We start from the raw sequence: 27,903 nt of genomic DNA on the forward strand, positions 1-27,903 counted from the left end.
TCTCCCTTCTTCAGAGTAATGAGGGATTTTTTTGTTAGATATTAGGAAGAATTTCCTCCCTGTGAGGGTGGTGTGGCCCTGGCACAGCTTTTCCAGAGAAGCTGTGGCTGCCCTGGAAGTTTCCAAGGGATGGAGCTTGGAGCAACTGGGATTAGTGGGAGGTGTCCCATGGATGGGGGTTTGGAAGGAGATGAGCTCTAAGGTCCCTTCCAACCCAAACATTGTCTGAGTCTATGAAAAATAGAATGGCAAAGCAGAAAGAAATTGCTCCTCGAGGGTGTCACGTATTCCAAAAGGTATTCCACGTATTCCAAAAGGTATTCCACATATTCCAAAAGGTATTCATCCTCCTCTGGCTTTACAAATGGGATGAGGAACAGGGAGCTCATGTGGTGCTGGGGCCAGGATCTGTGTCTGGGTCACCAGCCTGGCACTGAACTCGATTTTGGTGTCACCTCAGTGGCTGAAGGGAACAAATGGGCCATCGATCCAGCCCCGGGCCCTGCATTTAATTAAATGTTCTCTGGGCTAAATTCGTGCCTCTTGAAACATCAGCAACCTAAATGAAGCTTCACAACAGAAATTTGACCCAATACATTTTTTTCTCCACTGTTTTATTAAAAAATTTTATTAAAAACTGTTGCAACTACCTTTATTTTTCCTGCTATTCTGAGCAGCTCAGTTTTTGATGCTGCTTTCAAGAGGATGAAGAGAACTTTTCCTGTTAATCTTTTTTTATAGGCAGCTTTAAGTTATTGTAGAGCCTTATTTGTCCCACACAGGTGCCCTCTGTTCCTGCAGCTCTGTATTTAGCCCAGCAAACTGGGTGATTTGCTTGTTTTACCAAATGAAAACCAATTTCCAGTAATGTTTGTGTTGTGTTCTCTGCAGAAATCCAGGGATGTCCTCTGTGTGATGGAGCTGTTTCAGGATGGGGTTTATGGGACTTGTTCTGTCAAGTCAGTCTGTTCTAACAGAAGTGAAGGTTGTTATTTTTCCTTCCTAGAGAGGTTTATGAGGACTGGGAGCCATCACGTCAGGAGCTGGGACTAAAATGTGAGTTGTACCATTATGAGGGCACATGAGGAAGCATCCTCAAGGAACCATCCACAGGAGGAGCCCCTATTTGAGCACAGGGCACCAAAAGCACCACTGTAGGATCTCCCAGCTGGAAACTGATGGAGCAGGGAGGGAAACCAGCATTTGCTCCTCCCTTTGCATCCTCTCCCACGAACTGGTGTGTCCAGCAGCGCTTCCAGCCACTCAGCCTGCCCTGCAGGAGCAGCCAGCAGCTTCCAGGGACATGGAGAGCCAAGGACACAGAGCTGCAGCTCTGCTGGCTGGGTCCTGCCTCTCCTGCATCCTCCAGGCCCCGCGGGTGGGAGCCCTGCAGGAGCCGGGGCTGGAGGACGCGATCCTGGAGAACGGCAGCTGGGCGGAGGGCAACGACTCCTCGGAGCACACCTTCTTCTCCCTGGACTACCAGCACGTGCAGGTCCCCTTCGAAATCACACTCTGGATCATGCTGGCATCCCTGGCCAAAATAGGTGAGGCTCCTGGGAGGATGAGGAGGGACAGGGAATCTCTGGGAGGGTGATGTGGGCAGGGTGGCTTTGGCCAAACCCTTGAATTTCTTGCTTTGTTTGCCAGAGATGCTGCACAGGTGGGAAAAAATTTTCATTTCAGGTTGGAAATGGTGGTTTTCCATCTAGAAATTCATGTCTAGGAGTGCTGTTGCTATTAGGAGGAAAAGTGCCAGGTTTGCAGGAGGAGGAATTTGATTTAAGTGCAGGATGCACCAAGGTGTGTGCTCACCTTGATTTGTGCAGATGGTTCACTGACATCTTCATCTTAAAATGAAGATTCCTTATTCTTCTAAAAGAATGTGTCTGGCCAAAGAATAATTCCATCCATGTCCAGGGTGTTACACAGCCTAAAATAAAATCCCTGTGCATTGATTGTCTGTGCAAGGTCATCTCAGAAAGGTTTAAATTATGCAAAGTATCTGATCTTTTTATATTTTCCTCTGAAAAACTGGGCACAGGAATGGGAAAATTATGAAAATAATGTTTTCTCCAGGACTTGTTTCAAATTCTGTTAAATTACTAGTATAAAACTTATTTTACAGCATTTTTTTCTTGCATTTCGTTTCCTCAGGATGCAGAAGTCTCTAAGATTGAGTTTGATCAGAATTTTTCAGATGGGAAGGGTCTTTTTGTCTCACTATTTTCATGTTACATAATGAGACCCTAATTCTAGTCATCTGCATGAAGACATAGCAATGATCAGAGATTTAAAAAAATTATTAGGCTTGTTTCAATTACTTTTTCTTTTAATAATTCACCTTGTTTTCATGGTAGTTGTTCTAATGTTGAGCATTGCACGAGACAGGCTTGACTGGACATTTTTTAGCTTTAAATACTAATGATTAAATACTATTAAAAGTGGACCAGTTTATAATTAATGGGAAAGCTTTTTGTAAATTTTTTTTAATGTATAGAGTCTGTATTGCATTTAAAATTAGAAGTTGCTATTTCTGTTAGTGCTGAAGATGGGCTGCTGACTAGATTTCATTATTAATAATTCCAAATGCTGTTTTATTTATGCAGATTATAAATTTTTGTTTATTACCTCCATATATCTCTCTAACCTTATGATGAAATGAGGTCTGAATAGGCAGTAATTTGAGAAAGTTTGGTATTTTCAGTCATCTTTAGATTTTCTGAGCAGCCTCACTCTTGTGAAGGGTGTGAATTTATTTGTGCCGTTCCAAGGTGTAACCTGCTGCCTGTGGGAGTGTGGGGACTTTCAGAGAGTTTGGGTTGGTAACACCAATTTTTCCTCTCCAGGGTTCCATCTCTACAACAAGCTGCCTTCCGTGGTTCCTGAAAGCTGTTTGTTGATTTTTGTGGGGCTCATCATGGGGGGGATCATCTATGGATTGAACGACAGGTCACCACCAGTGATGGACAGCGACATCTTCTTCCTGTACCTGCTGCCCCCCATCGTGCTGGACGCCGGCTACTTCATGCCCAGCCGCCCCTTTTTCGAGAACATCGGCACCATCCTGCTCTACGCCGTGGTGGGCACCGTCTGGAACGTCTTTGGCATCGGCTTTTCCCTCTATGGCATCTGCCAGGTGAAAGCTTTCCGCCTGCAGGACGTGTCCCTGCTGCACAACCTCCTCTTCGGCAGCCTCATCGCCGCCGTGGACCCCGTGGCTGTGCTGGCTGTGTTCGAGGAGATCCACGTCAACGAGAAGCTGCACATCCTGGTTTTTGGGGAATCCCTCCTCAACGATGCTGTGACTGTGGTAAGGACCAGCCTTGTGGGAGTCCAGAGTGTTCCTCTGGCTTCCCTGGAAGGTTTAACACCCCCCTGGCGGGGTCCCCAAAGACCCTCCAATGAGACCCAGGTGTCTCAGGGGCTGGATTTAGCTCCTTGGAACAATTTACCAACATTGAGAGAAGAAATGCAAGCTGCAAAAATAAATAGAGTGTAAATTAGACTGTTAGAATGTAGAATTAGCAGATTTCTAGAATGTTTGTGATAAGGGACACGTGGCCAAGATGGAGAATTGGGGGTGTGGATATTCTTCCTCCTTCTTCTCCGTGTCATCCATGCTGGGTGACATGCTGGCACTTTTAGACTGGATGAGGAGAGAGCTGGACCATGTAACAAGATTGTATTGTATTGGGGGTCATCTGTAAATACCTAGTACGTAATTTAGACTATAAAAAATCAGTCCTGCCTTTCTCAGGCAGATTCTGCCCTGGATGTCTGGCGAGCAGACCACTGTTCACTGGACAAAGCATTCCTGAGATAAGGAACAACAACCAACCATGAAAACCTCTAAGAACAGCCTCATGCATTGGAAAGAGCTGGGATTCAAACCACCTGCATGTCTTCCTGAGGTGATCTCAGGTCTAAGGAGACACCTCAGGATGTGACACAGCCTGAGCTGGGGTGTTGAACCTGTGAGGTTATTAACCTCCAGAGCTCTTGGCTCCAGCTTCGTTGGCTTGTCTTAAATAAGCAAGCAGATAGTTGCTTAAATAGTTATTGCTTACTTGCTTAATAGTTGCTAAAAATGTTATTTATTACAAAGCACATCAGTCTCAAAAGGCAAGCAGAAAAGCAATGGCAAAAGCAGTAGCAAAAACAAAAGGAAAAGGCAAGAAGAGGTACCAACTCTCCCCAATACATACTCTTCCACAGGATTTTCCCAACAAGCTCAGACCACCACTCCTTAACCTATTAGAATTCTAGTTTCTTAACATGCCAGGTTACATATAGACTATGCATACAACCTGTCTTGTTCTATCTGAAAAATGTAAGCAATATTCTTACTGTAGCTCATGTCTACAGCCATGGTTCTGGAGCCCCTACTGAAAACATCAGTATGTTTTTCAACCTTCACTAGAACTTGCACTGCTACTCTGGCATTGGAAACCTTTCACTTACTAAAAACACTAGAGCTCATACTAAAACATACTTTCTAACTCACTTACTTATCCTAAAACTGATGTGTGAGTGGCTTAATATACTTCAATCCATCCACAGGCTCTAATTCAATCCCTGCACTCTGATTTCTCTCTGAAAAATTCAGAGATACCCCTGAGTCACTGACTCCAACAGAACTGCAAAGGATGGTGCTGGGTGATGGGATGGGAGATCTCAGCCTGCAGAAAAGGAGGCTCAGGAAAGACTATTTACCCTCTATAGCTCCTTGAAATGAGGTCGTAGCCAGATGGGAGTTGGTCTTTTCTCCCAGGGAACAAGTGACAGGATGAGAGGAAATGGTCTCAAGTGTCACCAGGGGATGTTTGGGTTGGCTATCAGGGAAAATTTCTTCATGGAAAAGGCAATCAAGCATTGGCACAGGCTGCCCAGGGGAGTGATGGAGTCACCACACCTGCAAGTGTTTAAAAACTGTGTGGATATGGACATGGCAGTGCTGGGTTAATGGCTGGACTTGGTGGTTTTGGAGGGCTTTTCCAACCTCAGTGATTCTGTGATTTTTTGAGGGAAAAGGCATCAACAACCCTTTCTAGCAGAGGACTCCTGGTCCAGTTCTGTGGCCTGAGGTCCTGGGCAGCATTCAGGTGAACTTAGAAGTCTTCAGGTTTCTCTTTGACTCCATGTTTGGGGACAGAAATGTCTGTGAGGGTCACAGCAGTCCCCTGGTGGGATGCAGACCTCCTGGGCAGGAGGTGATGCTGCAGTGGCAGAAATCCCAGCAGTGTATTTGGTGTCATTGCCACATCTGGTGAAAATTCATTTAACAGCTGTTTCCCTCTTCCCTTCCCCTCCCAAGGTGCTCTACAAGCTCTTCCGCTCTTTCTGTGAGATGCCAACCATCAAAAGCGTGGATATTTTTGCTGGAGTCGGGAAATTCTTCGTGGTTGGGCTGGGAGGAGTTTTGGTGGGGCTGAGTTTCGGGTTCACGGCCGCCTTCACCACGCGCTTCACCAAGGACATCCGCGTCATCGAGCCGCTCTTCGTGTTCCTGTACAGCTACCTGTCCTACCTCACTGCAGAGATGTTCCACCTCTCTGGCATCGTGGCGTGAGTCAGCCTGGCAGCTCCTCCCCCCGGGAAAACTTCCTGCCTGGGTTCACTGAAAAATACCCAAAAGCTTCTTAAAATTTGGAAATCTGTGTTTGACGGGGAGCAGGGCTCTCTGCAAGTGTCCTGGTGTAGGATTTGTGGAGGTTGTGGAGGAATGTTTGTTTAAGCTCCGTGGTTTTTGTTTGGAAAGGCTGGGTGTTCCAACAGAGCAGAGCCAGAAGAAGTTTCTTAGCTTATTTTATTATTTTCCACATGTCCCATTCAAAACCAACACGGGAATAGTTACAAGGAGGATTTAGTGAACTCCTTGGAAAGGTTTGGAAAGGTTTGGTCTGAGTCTGGTCTCACATCCCCTTCCCCATCTGCACGTCCTGCCTGGCAGCCCTTGGTGTGACAGAGCAGGAGTGATGGGACAGGAGCTGCAGCCTGAAATACTCTGCTTTTTGGGAGCAGAGGATTCTAATGGAAACCTGCTTTGGAGATTCTGACTTGGCTCCAGAAGCTCAGACACAGCTCATGCCTGGCCTCAGTGTCATCCAACACCTCTGTCTCCAGTAACATTGGGAATCTGCTGGCCAATTTCAGCCAAAGCTGTCAGAGATCATTCAGTTAATTTAATTTTCTTTTAACTGGGTACGTCTTTCTATAAAGTGAATATTTTTGGGGCCAGATCCTTCAGATTTAAGAGACTAATTAAGCTTTGTGCTTAATTTGTTGGACATCTCGCTGTCAGAGCAGATGCTGGGAAAAAAATACCCAGAAAGACCCCAATGTTCACCAAAATCTCATCTTGGAAAGCAGAGAGAGGGGAAAACCAGAGGGATCCAGCCCTCCTGGATTTTGTGGGGTGGTGTCTATGGAGTGTGGTTCTCTACCCAAACTGAGCTGTGCTGAGGACCACAACCATTTAATATTCCCCTAAAGACACCAACATGCACCTACCCTGCATCAGTGGCTGCAGTGTAAACAACTGTGCAGCTGATGAGAATGAAGATAAAAAGCAAATAAAAAAATGAAGTGGGCTCCCAGCTCAGCACAGAAGTATCTGGGAGATCTATTTTAAAACTAATGATGTTGCTTTGGATATAAACCATTCCTGTGTCTTGCAGATTTTGTTTCCTCAGCTGGTTAATAGGAGCAATATTTGAGTGTTACTGAAAACAATTCCAGCTCTGGGAATAGGTAGGAAAAACCTATTTCTAGGAGTGCAAGACAGAACAGTGAAATAAATATGCTGCATAATCATCGTGGAGCAGAAAACATTCAATCCTAATGGTGTCTCCTTCTATCAATCACAATCTGCTGTACCCATTATGGAACCCATTTGCTGTTCTTTTGAATAATGCATTTTTTTCTAAAGCAAAACAATGGCAAAGGCAGCTGATTCCTGCACTGTGCCCTTCTAATTGCCAAATTATAAATGCCTCTCTTATAGATCTGGAGTTCAAACAATTCATTCTGTTGTGGCCAGGGAATACTGTATTATAAGAAGCAGCTTTTGGCAGTTTGTTGCTTTGAAAAATAATTTGATTGCCAAAAAAATCAATTCTACATAGTCCAAAAAAAAAAAAAAAAAAATCTGAATACAGCTCAGTCTGTGAAACTGTTCTGCTAAATGGGTTTTAGTTTGATTTTTTTCCTTCTTATTCTCTTTCTTTCTGCCTGCCCCTTGCCTTGGTGGCAATGTCCATCTTTAGCCTGGACAAGTTAATTCCTTTCTGTGACCCTGCTGTGATCCCATGTCTGTTCTCCAGTTAGCATTCCCAAACCACAGCTCTGGAAGTTACTTGCCCATAAATACTTGGATTTCTTGGGTTTTTTTTACTGTAACTATAATCCCCACAATTTATTGAGGCAGTCACAGAAACTGAAGAATTTATTGGGTTTTTTTTTCAGCCTGTGGTTCAGTCCCTGTTGCTCTTTCTGGCAAAGCAGGTCAGATTTAAAAAGGATAAATCAAACCAGACCTGTATTAGAATATTTTTATGTACTGGTACATTTTCTTAGGAGATGAAAGATGTGAACTCAAATATTTGGTGAAAAAGGGACTTGAATCTTGGTCTCCTGCTGCTGGATAACAGAGGATCCCATTCCTCAGCATCATGACTTTCCTGATTCTGACCTTTCCTATCCTCTGCTTTGCCACAAATCCTCTCCCTAAAGCCCAGTTTTGAATTCAAACAGACCCAAATGTTTGTGTCTTCAAAGTAATATGAAATGTTAATGAAATTCTGGGGTTAAACAGGGTATTTTCAGTGCAAAGCAGTAACTGCCTGGCAGTTCTCTGAGCAGCTTAGTTGATAGATGTGGGTGAGCCACCACCTCTCTTAACATCTTTTTTTGGGTCACTTACCTGTCATGGTCACAGCAGGTGTGATCTGGTCACACCCAGAGCCAGGGACAAGCCAAGGATCTGCTTCTCTCTTGGATTTTTTCTGATCCAACATCATGATGTCCCCTGTGGAAGTGGTTTTCAGTGCAGTAAAAGTGTGGATTTCACTGGAAGTCAGATCTTGGAAACTTAAAGCCCTTTTCTATTCCTGCTGCAATACTTTTTAGATTTTAATCCGGACCAAAACAAAAATGTTTTGGTCCAGATTAAAATATAAGAAATGGAGTTTCAGCGCTTCGAGCTCAATAGTTTTGACCTCCTAGGATTGCTGGCCTGAAAATGTATTGATTTGAAAAGCTGATGAATTAGGCTAATGCCATGTGCCCTGCAACTTGAAGAACCAATTATCCATGAAAAATTGCCAAGGCAATTGCAAGGTCAGAGTTCAGCAAAGTTAAAGAAGTGGAAGCAGTGTGGGAATGGGAAGAGTTGGGTGTTGGTTGCTTTGTGCTATGATAAAATGCAAATTGTTCATCTGTTAAAATCCAGATTTGGACAGTTTGGGCAACCTATAAAGTATTTTATTATCCTAGTGGTCCTGATTCTCTTGGCCTGATGTAGAAGCGAATGCAAACATCCAAGACTTGATGAAACCCACTTCTTTCATAACTGACGTGCTGATTTTCTGTGTTGAAGTAGAAATACAAATTGTTTATTTTCCACTGTTCATTTCTCACTTCCTCAGCATCATCTCCTGTGCCATGGGCATGAAGCGCTATGTGGAGGCCAACATCTCCCTCAAGTCCCACACCACAGTCAAGTACTTCATGAAGATGTGGAGCAGCGTGAGCGACACCCTCATCTTCATCTTCCTCGGGGTTTCCACCATCGGGGAAAACCACGAGTGGAACTGGCCCTACATCTGCTTCACGGTCATCTTCTGTCTCATCTGGAGGGCACTGGGTAGGGGGAGTTGCAGATCTTGGTTTCTCATGTGTGTGATTGTTTATGGGAGTGAGGAATGAGATTCCATTTGAGAGGGAGCTCTGCCCCTCCACCATCCTTTCCTGCTGCTCTGCAGTGTGGTTGTTCCAGGTGGGAGTGCTGGCACTGGGCTGGTGCTGCTGTTGGGCTGGTAGAGTGCAGAAAAGGATGTAGCAACAAGACTTTCTTCATGCTGAAGAGAAGCAAAAAGCCCTTTATTAAAGAATCAAACTGCACTTTTATAGGCTAGATCGTGGCATTGAGAACAGGCTCAATTCCATTGGTGCAAGGAAGGTGACACCCTCATAAACACATTTTAACAAAAACATTCTGTCTCTCACAGATCCAGCAGGTGCTTGATCATTGTTACTATTCTTTCTCTCCTGTTTTCCTTGAGCAGCTAGAGAAAATCCAAGCCTGCTTTTTCCCTGGTTTTCACCAGAATCCCACAGACTGGGACATCCCAGCCAATGCTTCCTGCTCCTCCATCTTACTCAATTCCAAATCTTGCATTTTGCTGCAGTTCCCTGCTCTGTGCACTCACTGGTGCTGCATAGAAGCTCTCATGAGATCTATTTTATCAATGGCTTTATTTTGCCATGATCTTTATTTACTCTCCTTCATTACCACAATCTCCTCTTCCATTTCAGTGTTTTTTGGTCCCTTGGTATTCTCCCAACAGGAGGGAACTGTAGGTACATACCTTGGGGTGAGAGATCCATGAAGATCCTCAGATCCCATATTGTGAATTGTGGCAGTTTAAGGGATTTAATTCATAACAAGCTCGTGTACAGCAGCATCCTTCACTGGGAAACTGGAGGAACATTCCAGTAGCAGTCCTGGGTAGATGAGATTTGGGACCTAAACTGTGATCTAAACCTAAACCTGTGTCCAGATGGTTTTTGGTTATCTCCATGGATGGAGAGTCTAAGCATCCCTGGAAAACCTATCAGGGTGTGTGACCATCCTCACAGCTTGATAAAGAGGAGTAAGGCAGGGAAATACTCTCCTGAGTATCCTGATCTCTACAGTTTCTTTGGCCACAATTGTGATGAAAACCCAAGTTCTGGTTCCAGAATTCCCTGGGATCCCATTTTCATGTCTTGGAAGTAATCAGACAAAATAGATGTGCTGTGTTTCCACTCTCCTCAGTTGCATCTTGTGCTGATCCTGTGTTGGGAGAGGCTGGGCCTCCTTTCCTCTTACACTGTTTGGCATCTAATGAGTGCAGAGTGCCTCAGCTATGTGTATATTTATATATAATAACAATATTTGTGAAAATAACAACATGCTAAGAACTGGCAAATAATTTGAGTGCTTAAAAACATTCAACAGGATTTATGTTTACAAGCCAGTGAGTCAAGCAGTGAACTCGAATTTGACAGACACTTCAAGAAATTGTTTAAATAGGTTATGCCATGATTAGCAAGGCAGAGCAGAATGGGGTTTATTAGCTGTTAGGACATGCCAAAGTTTGTTTTAATAACTGTGCACCATACTTGGAAATGTGCTCATTAGTCAGTTTTTATACATTCAAGTGTTTTCTCTTAAATTATTTGGTCAGATAAAAGCAGTTCTCAGTAAATTTAATTTTTTCTTAGTTCAAAAATTCTTCATTGCAAGATATAAGAACATAACAATACAACAAATGCACCCCAAAAATCCCTTCTAAGCACAGCCCTTCTGAGAGCAGCTTAAATTATGCAGTACATTATTAGGGAAGGGTTCAGACTCTTTTCCAGTCAGAATCTCCCTGGAATTAAATAAGAACATACAAACCAGGGCTGGAAATTGTCTGTCTGAAGAGGGTGTTGCTGTTCCTGTCCTGCAGCACAGGGAGCTGGGAGGGTGAGAACTGGGAAGGGGCTGCACCAAACCAGACTGGGAATCTCCTGCCTTGGAGATGGTGGTGGAAATTAGACCTTGGCCTGCTCAGAGGCATCCAGCACCTCTGGATTAATTAATAATTAATTAATAATTGGATAGGAGGGAAAATTACTTTATGGAAAGGGTTGCCAAAGATTGGAATGGGCTGCCCAGGGCAGTGATGGAGACAACAGCTCTGGAAGTGTCCAAAACCCTGTGGGTGTGGAGCTTGGGGACATGGGTTGGTGGTGGCCTTGGCTGGGCTGGAGAAATGGTTGGACTTGATGATCTTGGAGAGTTTTTCCAATCTTAACAATTCCAGGATTCTATTTCCTTGCAGGAATTGGGGATTTTTGGGTGGGACTGGTGTGCAAACTGTACCCCAGTCCTTCATAGAACACTCTCAGTGCTTTAAATATTTGAGAGGTGATTCTGCTGAAATCTGGGGGATTCCTTGGTATGAGGAAGATCCTCTGAAAAGGAGAATAGAGCCCTGGAATGGCAGCACTGGGGCTCTGCTGATATCCAAGCCCTGGGGAGATTTCCTCCTGCTCTTTCCCAAGGGATCTGCAGGAGAAAATACATTCTGCTCAGAATGATTAATTGTATGTCATCTCTTGGAGCAAACTGGCCTTGAATTAGTTTAGGGAATGCTAATAATAATTTATGAGGAAGGATTAAATTAAGACAAAGGCCAGGATATCAGCTCAAGTAAATTTTGTTCCTTTAAATCATTGGCACTGCCTGAGCTGTAGAGTGGGGTGGATGTGATCTGAAGGAGGCTTTGTTTTATTTATTTTTTAAGTTGCAAAGAACCTTGACACCCAAGTGCTTCCCATCTGCTGCTCTGGGCACCAGTTCTGCAGAGCTCCAGAGATGGGGAAGGTGTCACAAGGTTCAGTTAGCTGAGTTCCCTATTCCCAAACATCCCCAGCTTTTTGTTTTCTTCAAACTCCTCCAATGTACAGTCAAAGTTCAGCTATTTTTAGCTGGAGGTGTGTGGGAAGATGTTTGATATGTACATAATAAATGCTCTGTTTTTATTTCTTTTACAAACACCCTCTAGAAATGTAACAGTGCTGTGGCTCCAGTTAATTCCTCACAAAAGTCAGTGGTGGGTGGTGCCATCAGTTTTCAAAATGCTTGTTAATCTTTGGGAAATGGGATGTTATCACATCCATTGGGATTAAAATCACAGCCTTACTGATTTAAGGCCTGACTTTTTGTACCTTTCTGCATCTGTTTGTGCATTTGCAAATAGCTGTAAATCACAGCAATTGCTGTGTCACCTCACATGGCCTTCAATTTGTACAGTATAAATCTGAGGGAAAGAAATAACATTAACACTGGTGGAATATAGCTACTTATCCAAGCTGCTGCTTGGAAACTTCAGCAAATAGGAGAGCAATTTGTGGCCAAGTTGTTGCTGATGATTTGCCTCAAAAACATTTGTAACCTCAGTAATTCAGTCACTTGTTATCACCAATTAGAATAAATCAGTCAATATTTCAGGAGTGTAGCCAGTCAATATTTGTAATCCCTCAAATGAGAAATATGTTGGGGATTAAGTTTTGTCTGGACAAACCAAATTTCAACCTGTTGGATCAGACTGGAAGAAAAATTCTCCAGTGGCATTTTGGGAATATCCCCCCTTTTGCCCTGCTAGCTCCTGGTAATTGGTGTTTACCAATTTTGATGTTTTACTGGAAAATGTAAGATTGTGAGTTTTCTCTAGTTCTGTTTGACTGATGTGCCTCAATCTACCTTCCTGCTTTTCAGGGGTTCTTGTGCTGACTTTCTTTGTGAACAGATTCCACGTGAACACCATCACCAGTAAGGACCAGTTCATCATTGCCTATGGGGGGCTCCGAGGGGCCATTTGCTTCTCTTTGGTTTTCCTGCTGCCTGACTTCCACAGGAAAAAGCTTTTCATTGCAGCAACAACCGTGGTCATCCTCTTCACCGTGTTCATCCAGGTAAAGCCAGGACTGGGCACAGACTGGGGATTAGTTCCCTCCAGGAGTCTGATGTGGAGGTTCCTCTCCCTCTTGCTGGGGCTGTAAGTTCTGGTGCTCCAGCACTGAGTTTTAGGGAATTGTGGTGCTCAGAGGAGCAGCAGCTCTCAGCATTGCTGTGACATCTAGTGGTAAAAGAATTCCTGCAGCTTTCTGTGGGATCAGGGTCTGGATGTCTCCCTGCTCTTCCCTGACCTGCAGCAAGTCTCTAAAATACAGATTTTACTTCATCTGGCAAACACTGCCACGTTTGAAGGAGGATGTGGTGGAAAAATTGGGGTTGTCTGGTGCTGAAATGAGCATGGTGTCCACCTGCTCTTTATCCCAAAAAGCAGAGTGGGTCTCTAAGTGAGTGGGAAGTGGAGTCTGGGAAAGATCTCATGTGGAAAAACTCCCTGTGAGCTCCTGCTCAAGGTCCATGTGGAGCTGCTGACCAGGAGCCCCCATCTCCTGCCCTGGGATGGAGGAGCAGAGGAATTTCTGGGCTTTTGGGAGATGGTGGCTCGTGGCTGAGCATCACCCTCAGAGCAAACCCCTCCTGCTTTTCCTGACTGAGCCCCTCAGGTGGGTGTCGAGCCCTTGGACAATGTGGAGTTCTGGGGTTGATTTTGCTTCTCCTAAATCCTCCTCCTGAGCTGGAGGAGTGGTGGAGGAGGGATCAGAGTGTGTTGTGCCAATGGGATTGGAATGGTACCTGCAGGGCAGAGGGACCAGGCACAGCATCAGCCTGAGAGGAGAGAGCAGAGCCAGGCCAGGATGGGGGATGTGCTCAGGTGGAGCTTGACAAGCTTTAAGATGCAAATGTGGGTGGGAAATTGAAAAGCCCCGTCCCCAGGGACGCAGAGCTGCTTTGAGCCTCACACAAAGGTTGTTCCAAGGCAGCAGCTCCAGCCTTGGGAAATCCTTCCCCGGGCTGGGAAAAGAGCTTTTGTGTCCCCTCAGAGCTCAGCTGGTGATGTCAAGCCCGTGCAAAAGGGTGAGAGTTAAGCAGGTCCCCGTGTGGCCAGGGAGACCCCCTGAGCTTCATCATTCAGGGGAACATCGTGGAGAGAGGGGCTCCAGGGACCTGCAGTGCTGGGGCCACCACCACAGCAGGGGGAGGGAAAAACACTGCAAAATCACTTAAAACCTGAGGCAGGAAGATATTGCTGGGGCTCAGCACAGGAAAGGTGGGTAAATGCAACAGAACCTTCAGAAACCTGGCTTTGCAAATGAAGTTTGTGGTGCTGCTGGCAGAATACATCAATGGATGAATTGTTGGGGAGGGAATATTTTTACCATCCCAGCATCTTTCATGGTTATTCTGTGTGTGGAAAGGGCAAGAGAAATACTGGCTGTGAAACAACTTCTGTGCATAGTGGACATTTTTGTTTTTGTTTCATGCAAAATGTTTTCTTTATATTCACAATGATCTCAGTATAGAGTTGATGGGGAGTGTCTGTGTTAAAATAGGACAGGAACCAAGGCAGAAGTGATTTGGGCCCTTTTAGGCTGGTTTGGGCCAGCAAAGCATCTTGTCAGAGCTCAAACCTTCCACATCCCTTGGAAATCCTGCTGGCTGGAAACCCTTGTGCCACAGAGGAATGGCCACCCATGACTCTATCAGTGCATTCCACAAGGCAGGAAACTCCTCTCTTTTGGCCTTCCTAACCCAGGGCTCTTCCCACAACAGCCTGGTTAATCATTTTGAGGAGGTTGACTGAGCCATTGTCAAGTCCTCAGTGCTTCCAAGCAGGCTGGATTTGTGCCACATGGACCAGGAAGTTCTCCAGGGAGCTCTCTGGGCTTGTCTGGAATGTCACAAACCTCTCTCATTGTTCTGCCTCTTGGTGTGGTTTTAAAATCAAATATTTTTGGGAGTTCACTCACTCAACTTGCTGGCCCCTGACCTCTGCCAAGAAGTTCTGAGCAAATGTAATGATTGTGAAGGGGGGAGGTTGTTTGATGGCTGCACTGTCCCACTGTGTTCCTGGAGGTGGCAAACATTGTGTGAGCTGTGCTGGAGCTGTCAGACACTCCCTGGGATGAGTTATCCCTGGTGGGAGGAGGAGCAGCACAGGGACCTGCAGGTGTGCTGTGAAATGATGTGTGGCTGGAATGACACATGGGGTTCCCACAATGATCCCAAACACTGCTCTGAAATGGAAACAACTGTGACTGATTATCCAGGAAGGCAAGAGGCCAAATTGCACAGTCTCTACTTAATTTTTTGTAATATCTGTTATTTTGGAATTTGTGAGTTCTGTGTTATTGACTCTGAATAGCGACGCATTTTTTATTGCTATTAGCTATTAAAATGACACATTAATTGTTTCTGCAATTAAAAATGTGTTCAACTCTCCTCCATGCCAGCATTTGTGACATTCAGAAGTCATAAACATCAACTACTCCATCATTTTTGCTGTAAACACGTCCTAGAGAAGTCATTTCATAAGGAAGCTGGACTAAGAATCACACCACAACAGCATCTTAGTTCTCTCACGAGGCTTAAAGGATATTAAAACTTTTCCCTTGACCCTTCCCACCAGGTGGAGGCTTTGATTAGGAAACTTAGCCACTGGCTGGCCATCAAAGATTGCAGGAGTAATGGTGTGTGACACACAGTGCTTAAGGAGTGAGCAGACAATTGCTGGCAGAGGCTCCGTGCTGAGAAATCTCAGGATTATCCTCACTTCAGGCATTTGAACTTGGATTGTTTCAAGCCCCTTCTCCATCTGGGAGGCCACGAGCAGCAGCAAACCACAGGCTTGACCTTGGAATTATTGGTTGGCTTTTTGTGGTCTTGGAGAGGCAAGCAGAGGTTTCCTCTCCCCATCCTCTGTGAGCTCCTGTTGACAGGAGCAAACAAAGTGTTTGGGGTACACCTGGCAGAACAATTTCTAGTCCTGTTGAAGCTTTGCAGGTTTTACCAGGGCAGTGAGAGAGGCTGTTGGAGCACCAGAACAAGGTTGCTGTGGCTCAGCCCCACGCTGGCAGCTTTTATTCCAGTGCAGGGAACTCAGGAGTGAGGAAAGGCTGATTTTTGTGTCTTTACTTTGCAGGGAATGACCATCCGTCCCCTCGTTGACCTGCTGGCTGTCAAGAGGAAAATGGAGAGTGCTCCCACTGTGGGAGAGCAGATCCACATTAGGGTAAGTGAAACATCCCTCAACACCTGGCCAGAGCTTTCTGCCATCTTCTGGAATGTGTGTGTGTCTCCAGGGACCCTGCAGATCAGTTTTACCCAAATCCTCTGCAGGTCAGCCCCTTTCCATGTTGGAAGTCCTATTCAGATTCCTAACCATGGGTCATTTTTGCATTGGAAGAGCAGCCACCAATCAAGCTGATTAATATCAGGTAGTGCACAAACATGAGAGAAAAAAATGATTTCTTGCCCAAAATGTTAAGCTCTGACCTAACTCAAATTTCTCTGGTCTCTGGAATGAGAGAAAGAAAGAAAATGAGGCTTGATTGTAGGATTAGGAACTTGCATGTGTTCTCCATTCCCATCACCACCATTGGTTTGGATATTTTTGCTAAAAAATGAGGAAAGGGAGGATAAGGTTGGTGCTGTATTGGAGGGAACCTCTGAAGTGCACCATCCTTCTTTCAAGGCCAGGTTGGATGAGGACTGGAGCCATCTGGGATAGTGGAAGGAGTCCCTGCCCTGGAATGAGATCAGACATGGCAGGGGCTGGAATGAGATCAGATGTAAGGTCCCATCCAACCCAAACCATTCCATGATTCTACATCCATAACCCAAAGGTGGGATTTCATTCCCCTTGTTCTCACCACCCAAATGTTGGTATTTGTAGTCATAGAAGGCTTCAGTTGCTCTCCCACTCAGCTGAGCCTTTGCATTTGTATCAGCATCCAATGGAAAATTAATGTATTTCTGCATCTAATTGTTCAATCCCAGCCACGTTTCTGTGGGTATGGCTCCTTCAGGAATATTATTGTCATTGTCTCCTTTAGCAATAAAGCCATTGGGGCTGAGGACATTTGTAAAACCTGTTTGGCATCCTCACAATGGGATTGGACTGCAGGGCTTTGTCTGAGGTTAACACAGCAGCTCAGGAGGTGAGGAGCCTTTTCCAGTTGTGAACAGAAAAGACTTTGTTCTTTTGTTAGGGTGTGAATGGTAAATCATCTCAGAAATGTGTTTATTAGGAGGTGTGAGCTGAAAATGCAACAATTAAGTTGAGAAGGTAAAAATGCAGATAGTTAGAAATCAGGGATGAGAAGCCAAAAGCAGTTTTCTTCCTCGAATTTATTTTGGATAGCTGGGATATTCTTGCTTGGAGGAGCAATGATCTGAGTGTGTGAGTGTAATTCCAGGGAATCAGAGTAGTTTGGATGGAAGGGACCTTAAAACTCATCTCATCTCACCTTCTGCCATGGGCAGGGACTCCTTCCCTTATCCCAGGTTGCTCCAGGCCCTGTCCAGCCTGGCCTGGGACACTCCAGTGCTGTGTTTGAGGAACACACAGCCATGTGAGGGCACTAAACCCACACCAGCCTGCAGGGCTGAGACAGCTGCTCTGAAACTTTTCTGTCTCTGACCCCCCAAAAAAGATAGTTAAAAAAAAAAATTAGAGCTGTAGGAAGTTTCAGGGTCATCAGTAGCTGAGTGTGGAGGGGCAGCAGAGCAGAGCCCTCTCCCAGTATAGAGATACCATTAGGGGAGAAAGCAGTTTGGGAAATTACAGGGATTTAACTTTTAGGTGGAAAACCCAACCAGGCTGGGTTTTTTTTTCTTTTTTCTTTTCTTTTTATTTCAAACAACAATAATAATGTAGTTATAAAAAGTATGATATACTGATTTCATTTAGTGGGGAGTGTCTAGTGAAGGCAGGATTTATTACTCAAGTCAAAGCATCATTTATGTGTTACCTACATTTCTATCCTGAAGATACTGATTTCCTGAGACAAATTGTCCTCAAAAACCCCCAAAACAAGCTTTTCCTGCTGGCCAAGGCCCCGAGGGCAGAACATGGGATCCATCAGCCCTCCTGTACTTATCACAGACAGCACATCCATGACCCTCAGCACTATTCTCTGCTTGCCCACATTTGAAAGCAAACCACTCAGTGTGCTCCAGCACCAGTGGATGAGTGGATGGAGAATTATGCCAAGCTTCTCTGCTTGTTTCCCAGCTCAGGGGAGCTGGGAGCATCCCTGTTGTGAGTGTGGCTGTTGCTGTTTGCTGCTGGGCTCGTGCAAGCGGCGTAGAGCGGAATCCTCTCTCCTCTTTAGTTCTTGGATCATTTGCTGGCTGGCATTGAAGATATATCTGGACACTGGGGACAGTATTACTGGAAAGACAAGTAAGGATTTGCCAAAATACAACTGTGTACATGTAGGAAAAAAAAAGGAGGGTGATTTCTATTCCCAAAGTTTCCACTGTGGGCAGCTGGGTCTTGTTCATCCTCGTGGCACAAGGGAGGTGACAGAGGAGCAGCTTTTTCTGTCCAAAGGGACACACCAGGTTTTCAGGGCACTTCCCTGCTTGCAGACACCTCTTGTGCATCACCCTAAAAAAAGATCTTTTCTCCTCTCCCATTGTGTTTGCCCCTTCTTGCCCAAGGAAATCTGCTGGGAGTGCCATGGCCATGACAAGCTGTGCACAGTTAATATTACAGAGCTGAGTTTGCAGCACTGCTCGTTGTGGACTGAAATTGCACAGGATCTCTACAGATTTCTGTAGCAAAGTGTTCAATTTTCACTAAATTCCTGGGAGTTTGTATGTTTTAAAGTTTAAAAAAATGCATCAGGATTTAAAAAATAATTACAAATTACAAAAAAGTATACTAAAAAGACTACCAGATTTAATTCCTTGGTGGTCCAGACACAGATGCAGCTGGTAGAGATTTTTTAGGAATGCCCATGCTTGGAAGTGCCACTAGAGGGTATGGGAGTCACTGCTGCTGAGGAGCATCCTGGCTCCTTGTGAGCAGATCTTAGAGAGATTGACGATCTTAGAGGTCTTTTCCAACCTGAATTATTCAACGACTTGAGCAGAAAAGAAGAGGAAATGGCTCAAGAGGGAATCTGGAAGTGTTTAAATCTGTGGATGCATGTGCTTCTAGAAGAGTTCATGATGTGTCTGGCACTTTTGGGGGGTTTTTGTTGTATTTAGTGAAGTTCTAATATTTTGACTCATGTACTGTGATGCAGAAATAATTAGGGACTGACCTCGTGGACCATTGATTTCTGAGGAGGAGTTAATGGGAAATAATGGAATTTAATGGAATATGGGGCAGCTGTGGGCTATGACCCTGCTGTTGCTCAGGTCTGTTGGTGCTGGGGAGAGGCTAAACCCATCTCATTTTGTTCTCCAACAGGCTGGAATATTTCAACAGCAAATACCTGCAGAAGATCCTGCTCAGGGAGTACGACCAGCCCAAGTCCAGCATCGTGCTGCTCTACGAGAAGCTGGAGCGCAAACACGCCATGGAGCTGGCCCAGGCTGGGCAGCTGGGCCACAGCCCAGCCCAGCCCTCCTTCCTGTGAGCAAAACCTGCTCCAGATCAGCAGCTGGGGGCTGAGAATGATGGGCTGGATGAGCAGCACCCAGCACTGATGGGGGCACGTGGAGGGTCACCTGTGTCCCCACCGGTTTTGGGGAAATGGTGCTCTGAGGAGGAGGCTGCTGCCCAGTTTTGGATGTGTTTGCACTGTTAAATGTTCTGGATGGCCACTTCAGACCTCGCAGATGGTTCTGCTCTGCCACAGCTCCCCGTGGCTCTTTTATCCACCAGGGAGCACATGGACAGCCCAGCTCTGATGGAAAAGCCAAATTCCTGCTTTTCCTTGAGCTCCATCTGCAAGGATGAGCTGTTGGCCGTGTTGGGATCCCAAAGGGACACCGAGATTTGGGGATGCACTTCTTGTGCCTCTTCCAAAATAAGAAGTTCTGCTTTCCTTTGCAGCAGCAGCGACAGGACTGTCATAAGAGACCGAAAACTGGAGGACACTCTAAACCCTGCTGTCCTGGACAACATACAGGAAATATTGGCCAGGAACCTGTACCGGATCAGGAGGACGGTACAACTTCTCCCTCACTCCATATTTTAAGTGTCCAATAACACAAATTTCCTCGGTTACCCGAACAGCCTGAGCAGATGTTATGAATATTTCCATAATTACCCAGGATGTCTCTTTGTGAGCAGAGAATAGTTGGCTGTGTGGAGCCAGATCCAGTTTCCAAGTCAGTGGCACATTTCTGTTTGCTGCCTGACAGCTTTTGAAAGGTTCACCCAGTCAGGCTATAATTTCATGGAATATTTTCGGCATCGGTACCCAGCAGTGAAAAGGAGAAAGGAGGAGCACGTGGGGCTTCAGCCTCTGGCTTAGCAGATCCAGCAGCAGCTCCTGGGGCAGAGCAGGGGTGGGGTTACCCTCATGGTACATTTTTCCCCATGGAAGAGAGGTGTGAGTGGGAATTAATCTGCAGAGTTTTTTAATCCACTCAGCAGTTTTGCCATGGGACTGGTACCAGTGGTTACAGGCCATGAACCCCATTTGCTGTTTACAGAATTGTGGATCATCTCTGGAGTTTCACACAGCACCTGGAGCTGAGCATTGGAATTGCTGTTTGTAGGGAGACTTAGCCTTAAAATCCACCTAAGCCTTTGTTTTATGGATTGCACCCAAAGCACCCTTAGGGGTGGGGCTGGTGTGGGCAGCTCAGCACAGAGGGATCAGCCTCCCCCTCCTGTCCCTTTGCTGAGGGAAGCAATGGGATAAGGCTGGGAAGAGACCTATGGACATGGGGAAGGGGTGAAGATGCAGGCACAGCTCCAGCTTGTGCTCAGTCCTGTACTGATCCAGCCCAACCCCCTGTAGAGACAGCATTATCCCAGCTCCCACTGGTGTTAGACACAACTTGAGTGGTGTCTTTTGAAGAATTTATGGTTCCCTTTGTTTGCATGAGTTATATGGGAAGGTGGGGTTGATACAAAACTTTGGGGGCTGAAGCTGTGGAGGCACCTCGAGCAGTCACTGCACTCATTCTGTCACCAGGTGTAACTCAGCCTTGTCATCCAGTGATTTCTTGGGTGACTTCACATAAAAAAGCAAAGTTTGGACTCCCATCTCCCTTCTGTGGCTGTTTCCATCCCCACCTCTCCTAAATGAGTGTGTGGGTGGGATGGCTGCAGGGGGGAGGATCCTGCAGGGGGCAGGGATAGGATGCTCCCATGGGATGTCCTCTGTGTCCCTGCAGGGCCCTGCATACAACAGGCACACCCTGCCTGGGGACAGCGAGCCTGCAGAGCAAGCCAAGGAGATCCTGATCCTGAGGCACAAGAGCCTGCTGGTGGAGGTGAGCGGGAGCAGCTCCAGGAAGGAGGTAAGAGGGAGCTCAGCCTGCCCCCCACAGCCTGCCTACTGCTGATGGTGTGCCTTCAAAAGGCTAATCTTGTTCCTTTACATTTAAAAAAGGGTCTCAACCCCAAATTGTGTCCAATGAATAGGAAAAAATATCAAGGGAAGAACTCCCCAGTGAAGCTCATGGTGCCATCCCCAGCACAGTTCAGTGCTTTGGGATCACAGTTCTTTACTGAGCAAATGTTACTGACTGGGCTTCACTCTGTACATTCTGAGGTCTGGTTTCCCCATGTTTTCTTTTCTCTTCCTCTTCCTCTTCCTCTTCCTCTTCCTCTTCCTCTTCCTCTTCCTCTTCCTCTTCCTCTTCCTCTTCCTCATTTCATCGAAGACAGGAGTTTGTCTCCCCCATTGTCAGTCCAGAGAAACTGTAAATACTTGAAACTGCTCAGTCGTTTTTTCCTTCCAATTCTTTTGAAAGGACAGAAGCATTTTTGTCATTCATTCTAAAGCTGAGTTTGTTGTTTTAAACACATCTACTGGGCAGGCTTGAAAGAAGTAAAATAAAGAGCAATTTTGCTTGCCAGATTCCTGTGAGAAACAAAAATTTTTCTAGTTTGCTACTGGCATAGCTCTGTGTTGGTTTGTGTTCTGAATTAGGGGAGAAACAGGGTTCATACAATGTCTGTGCCTGATGAAGACTTCTGCTCTTTGGACATTGGTGAGAGAAGCTGGGCCAACATTTAGCTGTGGAAAAAAAAGTTTTCCAGGAATGATGCATGAGGAGCAGGCTTGGTCTTTTCAGTTCCTCCCATTCTCTGTAACTCTATAGAGGAAAAGCATTTAACCTTTGTCATATTTGCTCCCAAATGCCCAGGTCAGCAGCAGTGCAGAATCACTGAACATCCAGAGTTGGAAAGGATCCATGAGGATCATGGAGCCAGCTCCTGGCCCTGCACAGGACAGCCCCCAAAATCCCACCCTGTGCTTGAAAGTGTTGTCCAAACACTCTTTGAGCTCTGGCAGGGCTGGTGCTTGCAGTACTTGCTGAGCCATCCCTAAATTTCACTCACTTCTCTGAATTTTAGGTTTTGAATGGCTTGAGCTGGAGCCCTGTCCAAGTGTGAGCTGTGATCTCTAATCTGAGCAGCCAAGCTCCATCACTGAGGAGAACAAAATGACCTTTTAGAGAGAAATAAATTACCCTTCCCTATTTAGATAGTAATTTTCCATGACAGCACAAGAACTCAGGGGTGCTGTGGATTTTTTTTTTCCACTCCAGTTTCCTTGTGGAAGTGCCAATCATGGAGGAGCCCACCGAGAACCAAACACTGCTGGTGCTCAGAAACCTTCCCAGAAAGGTGTTCTGGCTCTTGCAAACAACTTAAAGGATTTAATTTGATCATTTACATGCTGATTGGTACTTACAATTCAGAATAGATAGGCAAGAACATGGCATGTTCCTGTAGAACATTTGGTATAATTAAACTTCAAAAGAGCAACATCAAACTCTGGCTGATTTTGAGCACGACGTTCCTACTTTAAGGATATTTGATTGTTAACCCTTGTGCTCCTGCTTTCCCCTTCTCTGCTGCATTTGGTGGGAAATTCAGCAGCTTTGGGAAAGCTGTTTCTCCTCTTCCCTTTGAGTGCTTGCAGCTGGGCTTTTGGGGGAACAGAATAGTTTTTGGGGAATTGCAAAATAAATAGGATTCACTCTGTGTACTGACTCATGGAAGATGGAAAATGCCCTCTGAGGGTGAGGATTATGAAAAATGCCAGTTTGATGCTGAATATTGAATGTTGTGTCATTGGAGCCACTTGTTGGTGATGCTCACACCCCCTCACTGCAGCCTTGTGCCAGGTGAAGGGAAGCAGATGCAAATCCCAGAATAGTTTGGGTTGGAAGGGACTGTAAAGATCATCCAATTCCAGCTCCCTGCCATGGGCAGAAACATCTTCCACTAGATCAGGATGTCCTGTCCAACCTGGGAGATGATAGTGAATACTGGGAGCTGATCCCAGTGACACCTGTAAGGGTGGCTCCAACCCAAAAACCATCCCTCAGTGCCCCAAAGGACAAGTCAGACCTGTTTTGTTGCAGCTTTTCTGCTAATTTCTAAGAATTTACTTTAAATTACTTTACCTCATTTACTATGAATAGAAGTAAAATGATGCCCCAAAGCAATGGGATAAGGCTCTAACAGATCTCTGAAATATTAACACCATATTAATTTTATAGATATAATATTATATAATATTAAGGAGGGTGGGTGAATGCTCTTACTCTGTGCTGTAGGAGGACAGATTGCAGAATTTGTCAGCAGAAAGAAGGAACGCTCTGCTAAAAAGTAGATTTTAGTCTATTATAAGCAGCTTAATACTTACCAGTTTTTAGGAAAAATCAGCTACTCATGTTTTTTTCCATGCCAAATTAAAAAGAAAAATTATATTTTCCTGATTAAAAAAAAAAAGCCATTAATGAAAAATGTCAATAGTGTTAGAGATTTTTCTGGTTGTCAGATATTCCATCTTTTGTAGTCCCACAGGGAAGGATTTGACCTCCCAGGTTTTGAGTCAGCAAGGAAAACTTGGATGCTGTTGCTCCCCACGTTTTTCTATTCTACATCTCACCACGAGATGGAAGCATTACAACTGTGTTTGCAAACCCAACTGGAAATCCAGGACAGGAAACAAACTTCCAGCACCCTGTGGGGCTGGTGAAACTCCTGCAATTCCATTGCCAGTCTTGGAAAAAGCTTTGGTGATACTGTGAGCGTTAGGAGCTGAGGGAATAATTAAAAAATCCCTTTGGTTCAGTAGAAACCTTATTTTTGTTTGGTGAGCATCTGTTTTTCTTTTATAGTGAAGCTGCTGAGAGCTTTGCTGTTCAATATGAAGCTGTTGTAGCTCAGTTAACTCATATTTTATTAGGGGCTGGTTGGTCTTTTCCCCCCAAACAAAATCAGGGGTGTGTGGGAGAACATCCTCGTGTGGCTGGGGAGGAGCCAAGCTCATCTTGGCTGGACAATCCATGTCCTTCCACAGGAAAGCAGAGCCTCTCCAGGATGGACACGGGTCTGTGGCTTCAGCCAGGAGGGTTTGGGGATTGCAGTGGGATGATCTTTGGAATCCCTTCCAGCCCAGACCCCTCTGTGACACTCAGTCACCTCTGCTGGGTGGCTTTAGGAGCCTTTGGGGTCTCCTGCCCTTTAGGTGCTTCTGCAGCAGGGAGAGGAGGATCTTGGAGCCTCCTCCAAGGAGAGTTTGGAGAGCAAACGGGGGAAAAGCAGGAGAAGCAGCAAGAAGAGAACAATCTCCCTCCCTCCGGAGCAGGTTAAATGATTTACACCAGGCAGCAGGACCTTGGCAGGAGAACGAGGTGACTTCAGCTCTGAACCACAGCCCAGAGGATTAACTCCAAGACTATCTATTTCCAGCAGAAAGTTCTCCTTCCTCTGCCTAAGGACAAAATTCCTGCCGAAGGCTGCTGCTTCCTGGAGCTGTGCATCACTGCTGGCTCCGAGCTCCGGCCGCATTTGGGGCTTGCCTTATTCCAGGCAGGGCTCCAGCCCAGCCTGAGCTGGCAGGGCGGATTCTGAGACCCTGGACAGTTTTTATTTACCACAGAGCACCCAGAAAATCCTTGCACCTGTAGCCAGGCAACTTGGTCCTCTTTTCTCCTGCCAAAACACGAGTGCACTCCCCCAGAAGGAGCTTATTTGGAGCTGCCTGTGAGCCATGTGCGTAAATGACACAGTGCCTTTGGTAATTATGTCAGAGCCCTTTCATGGAGCATGCTCTGAGAATCATTAAATGCCCCTGGGAATGGCTTTCCAGGGAGCCAGGCGCTGCTGCAGGAGCCGGGCAGGCATTGTTATTAAAATGGTCAATAAAAGTGAGAACAAGGGATGGAGGGCAGCGGTCCTCGTTAGGGGAGGGAGGAGAACGAGCCGAAACAAAACAGCAAACCAGGCTGGGAGGTGTCCAGAGTTATTTTGGCAGTCTGGGTTTCTGGACCGAGGTGCCAAATCACAGCTGCGTGAGAGACTTATTCCCAGTTTACAGAGGCGCCGAACAATCCAGCCACCATTGTGCTACCTGATTTTTATTTTTTTCGTTCCTATTTTTTTTTTGTCCTGGAGGGTGGAGATTAGCACTGGAGTGAAAGGACAGGGAGCTCGTTAGTGCCAGCTCGTTACCTGCCTCCTTGGCCTGCAGCCAGCGTGGGGAACAGCCAAGGTGAGAAACATCCATATCCTGGGGACAGCTCTGCCTTCTGCACTCCCAGCTCCAGGGCTCCCATCCTCTCTGCTGGACCATTCCTGGGCAGCTCAGACCTTTTCCAGAGCTCAAAACATAATTGCTGCATTGTGCAATTTTAATTCTTTAAGCCTCTGACTCTGGCTCAGTTTTATTTCTAAATTCTTGACAGTCCATAAAGAGCTTCCAGTGGTGTTCAGAGAAGCTGTGGGTGCCCCATCCCTGGAAGGGTTTTAGACCAGTTTGGATGGAGCAACTTGGTCCTGTGAGAGGTGTCCCCACCCACAGCAGAAGGACTGGAGTGGGATGTTCTTTAAGGTCCCTTCCAATCCAGGCCATTCCATGATTCTGTGTTATAGCAGATCAGCATCTGCAAATACTTCCTGCCATCTCTTCAGTCTATTTTTAGCATTCTTTCTTTTTGTTGTTGTTGTTTAATTTTACATGGCAAAAGTTGAACGAAGGGGAGTGGAACCCTTAGGGGTTGCAGAGGGCTGGTTTATGAGGCAGGAGTGCATTTCTCAGGGCACTAAGGTCCTTCTCTCCCCCAGTCCCAGAAGGAGGACTCGTGCTCGGCGCAGGGCGAGGCTCCCCCGCAGCCCAAGCTCTGCCGCTCCTTCACCGGTAAGTTTGGGGGGCTGGGGTCACCCCTGCCCTCCCTGCTCACCCTCATCCCGTGGAATGGCCCAGCAGGAGACAGGGAGGATGTGGGGCAAAGTGAGAGTCCCTAAATGAGCCTCATGGGTGAGCAAGGAGAGCCCAAACCTTCCCAGCCCCAGTGCTCCCTCTCAGCCCAGCCTGAGATGGGTGTGAATGTTTGGGCTCTCCCAGAGCCATCTAATCCAACCCCTCTGCCACAAACAGGGACATCAGGTTGCCTCATCCAACCTGGGATGTAGCTGTTTTAATCCACAGTTTACCAGCAATACTTCAGTTATGTTCTTCCTGAAGAAAGCCATGGCTGTAATCAGGGAAAATGATAAAAAACATTATTTCTGGGTTTTTTTTCCACCCCAAGGAAAACTCGAGCACTGTGGCCCCTGAGATACAGTGGTGGCAGAGCAGAAGGAGATTGTAACCCTTCATGATTGCATGTTTATCCCTGTCAAAAAAACTCCCTAATTGTGACAACAGGACAGGTGCACCAGCATGGAACATAATTTTCCAGAGCTGGTTTAAGGTGGTCACCAATGTGAATTTTTGCTCTGCACAGTTGCAGGTGGGGAATGACAAAAAAATTATGTTGATCCAAATCCTTTATGTATTTCAAAGTGCAAACCTGGTTCTTTTGGCTTTTTCTTCCATGGAAACCCTGATCAGTGATCCTGTTTTATAACTGGGAAGGGATCCTTGGAGTGGAACATCTCACCCCCAAAGAGCACGTGGCCACCTGGGTGGTTTATTTTCCTGCTGAACCTCAAAGAAGGGTTTTTTTTTGTGGTGTTTCTGATGGTGTTTGTTTCTCCCCCACAGTGGGGAACACGGAGAAGGTGCAGAAGGGGAAGGAGAACCGGTCCAAGTCCGTGTGCGCCATCCCACCGAGCTGGGGCGGGAGGAACGAGCTCAGCCTGGAGATGCACAAACACAGGGGCTGCTCTGGCTCCTCACCAGGGCTCTGACTCCTTCAGGGAGGGCTGCTCAACGTGTGAATAATGTAAATAAGATGCATGTTGGACAGGACAGCGTGGGCTGGGAATATCCAGAGTGCTTTGCATGGAAAGTCGCTGTTATTGCTAAACTTTTGGTGGGAACTTAGGGGAAAGATGCCCAGCTGAGCACCAGCAATGCCAGGGAATGGCTGAGGGGGCATTTCTAAGGAATTTCTAGGAAAAATTATCCTGTTCAGTCTGGGAAAATTGTTGAAACTGCCTAGAACTGCAAGTAAGGATGTTTTAATAGGGTGAGATACAAGATCTCATTAGTTTTCAGGGATAGGCTAAACAGCAGGGAGCATTTGGATTATAGGTTGGGAAAAACTTGATAATCTCAAAGCAGGTTTTATTAGGGGAAGGAGGAAAGAGCAGAAACAGCAACAGATTTCTTCTGCTCTCAGGAACTGATGGATCCTGGCTATGAACATGAATCTCATAAAGCCCAAAGTTAAGTCACATAGTTGAGTAAGGGGTTGTGTCTTACCTGAGGGATTGTCCCACACCCAGTTATGCCAAAGAGAAATTATTGCAGCTGAGTTAAAAGGGAGAAATATGTTCTTACTGGTTTTTAAAAATTTATGTAAGGGATGGTTCACCTCAAAGGTGAAATGAGGAAGCTCCAAAGGCAGTGGTGATACCAGGAGATGAGGGTGACAGCTCTTAAACAGATGAGAAGGTTTCTAATGTGGTTGGTTGGTTGCACTGATCCTGTAAGGATATTTTGGGATGGTCAGTGCTGCCATAGCTGGGTTTAGAGGGGTTTGGAAGTGCCAAGAGGGTGACCCAGACCCTGCTGCTTCTCCCAGGAAAGGTGTGAGCCCTTTGGTAAACTCTGGGGATAGGAGCTGAGGAAGACAGACAGCCCCAGCTCTGGGTAATTTTCTTTGAAACTCCAGATAACTTTTGAATTCTT

General features: G+C 45.9%; 1 protein-coding gene across 1 annotated transcript; it reads left to right on the forward strand.

Annotated features, from left to right (window-relative positions):
- The first annotated feature begins 1,303 nt into the window (after positions 1-1,303).
- On the forward strand, positions 1,304-27,687 carry LOC130253092 (sodium/hydrogen exchanger 2-like). The gene is made up of 12 exons (XM_056491381.1): positions 1,304-1,547; positions 2,850-3,313; positions 5,318-5,568; positions 8,649-8,866; positions 12,533-12,729; positions 15,810-15,899; positions 18,004-18,074; positions 19,092-19,256; positions 19,680-19,794; positions 20,975-21,100; positions 25,890-25,962; positions 26,812-27,687. The coding sequence occupies exons 1-12, from the start codon at positions 1,304-1,306 to the stop codon at positions 26,955-26,957; spliced, it is 2,160 nt and encodes a 719-aa protein (XP_056347356.1). The 3' UTR covers positions 26,958-27,687.
- Positions 27,688-27,903: the final 216 nt, after the last annotated feature.

Source organism: Oenanthe melanoleuca, chromosome 4A (assembly GCF_029582105.1).
Source record: "Oenanthe melanoleuca isolate GR-GAL-2019-014 chromosome 4A, OMel1.0, whole genome shotgun sequence".
NCBI lineage: Eukaryota > Metazoa > Chordata > Aves > Passeriformes > Muscicapidae > Oenanthe > Oenanthe melanoleuca.

Excerpts from the sequence above, each read along its gene's own strand:
- LOC130253092 (XM_056491381.1), top strand. The coding sequence starts at position 1,304 with ATGGAGAGCCAAGGACACAGAGCTGCAGCTCTGCTGGCTGGGTCCTGC. Across the intron at positions 3,314-5,317 it reads TCAACGATGCTGTGACTGTG|GTGCTCTACAAGCTCTTCCG; the intron begins GTAAGGACCAGC and ends TCCCCTCCCAAG. Across the intron at positions 25,963-26,811 it reads GCTCTGCCGCTCCTTCACCG|TGGGGAACACGGAGAAGGTG; the intron begins GTAAGTTTGGGG and ends TCTCCCCCACAG.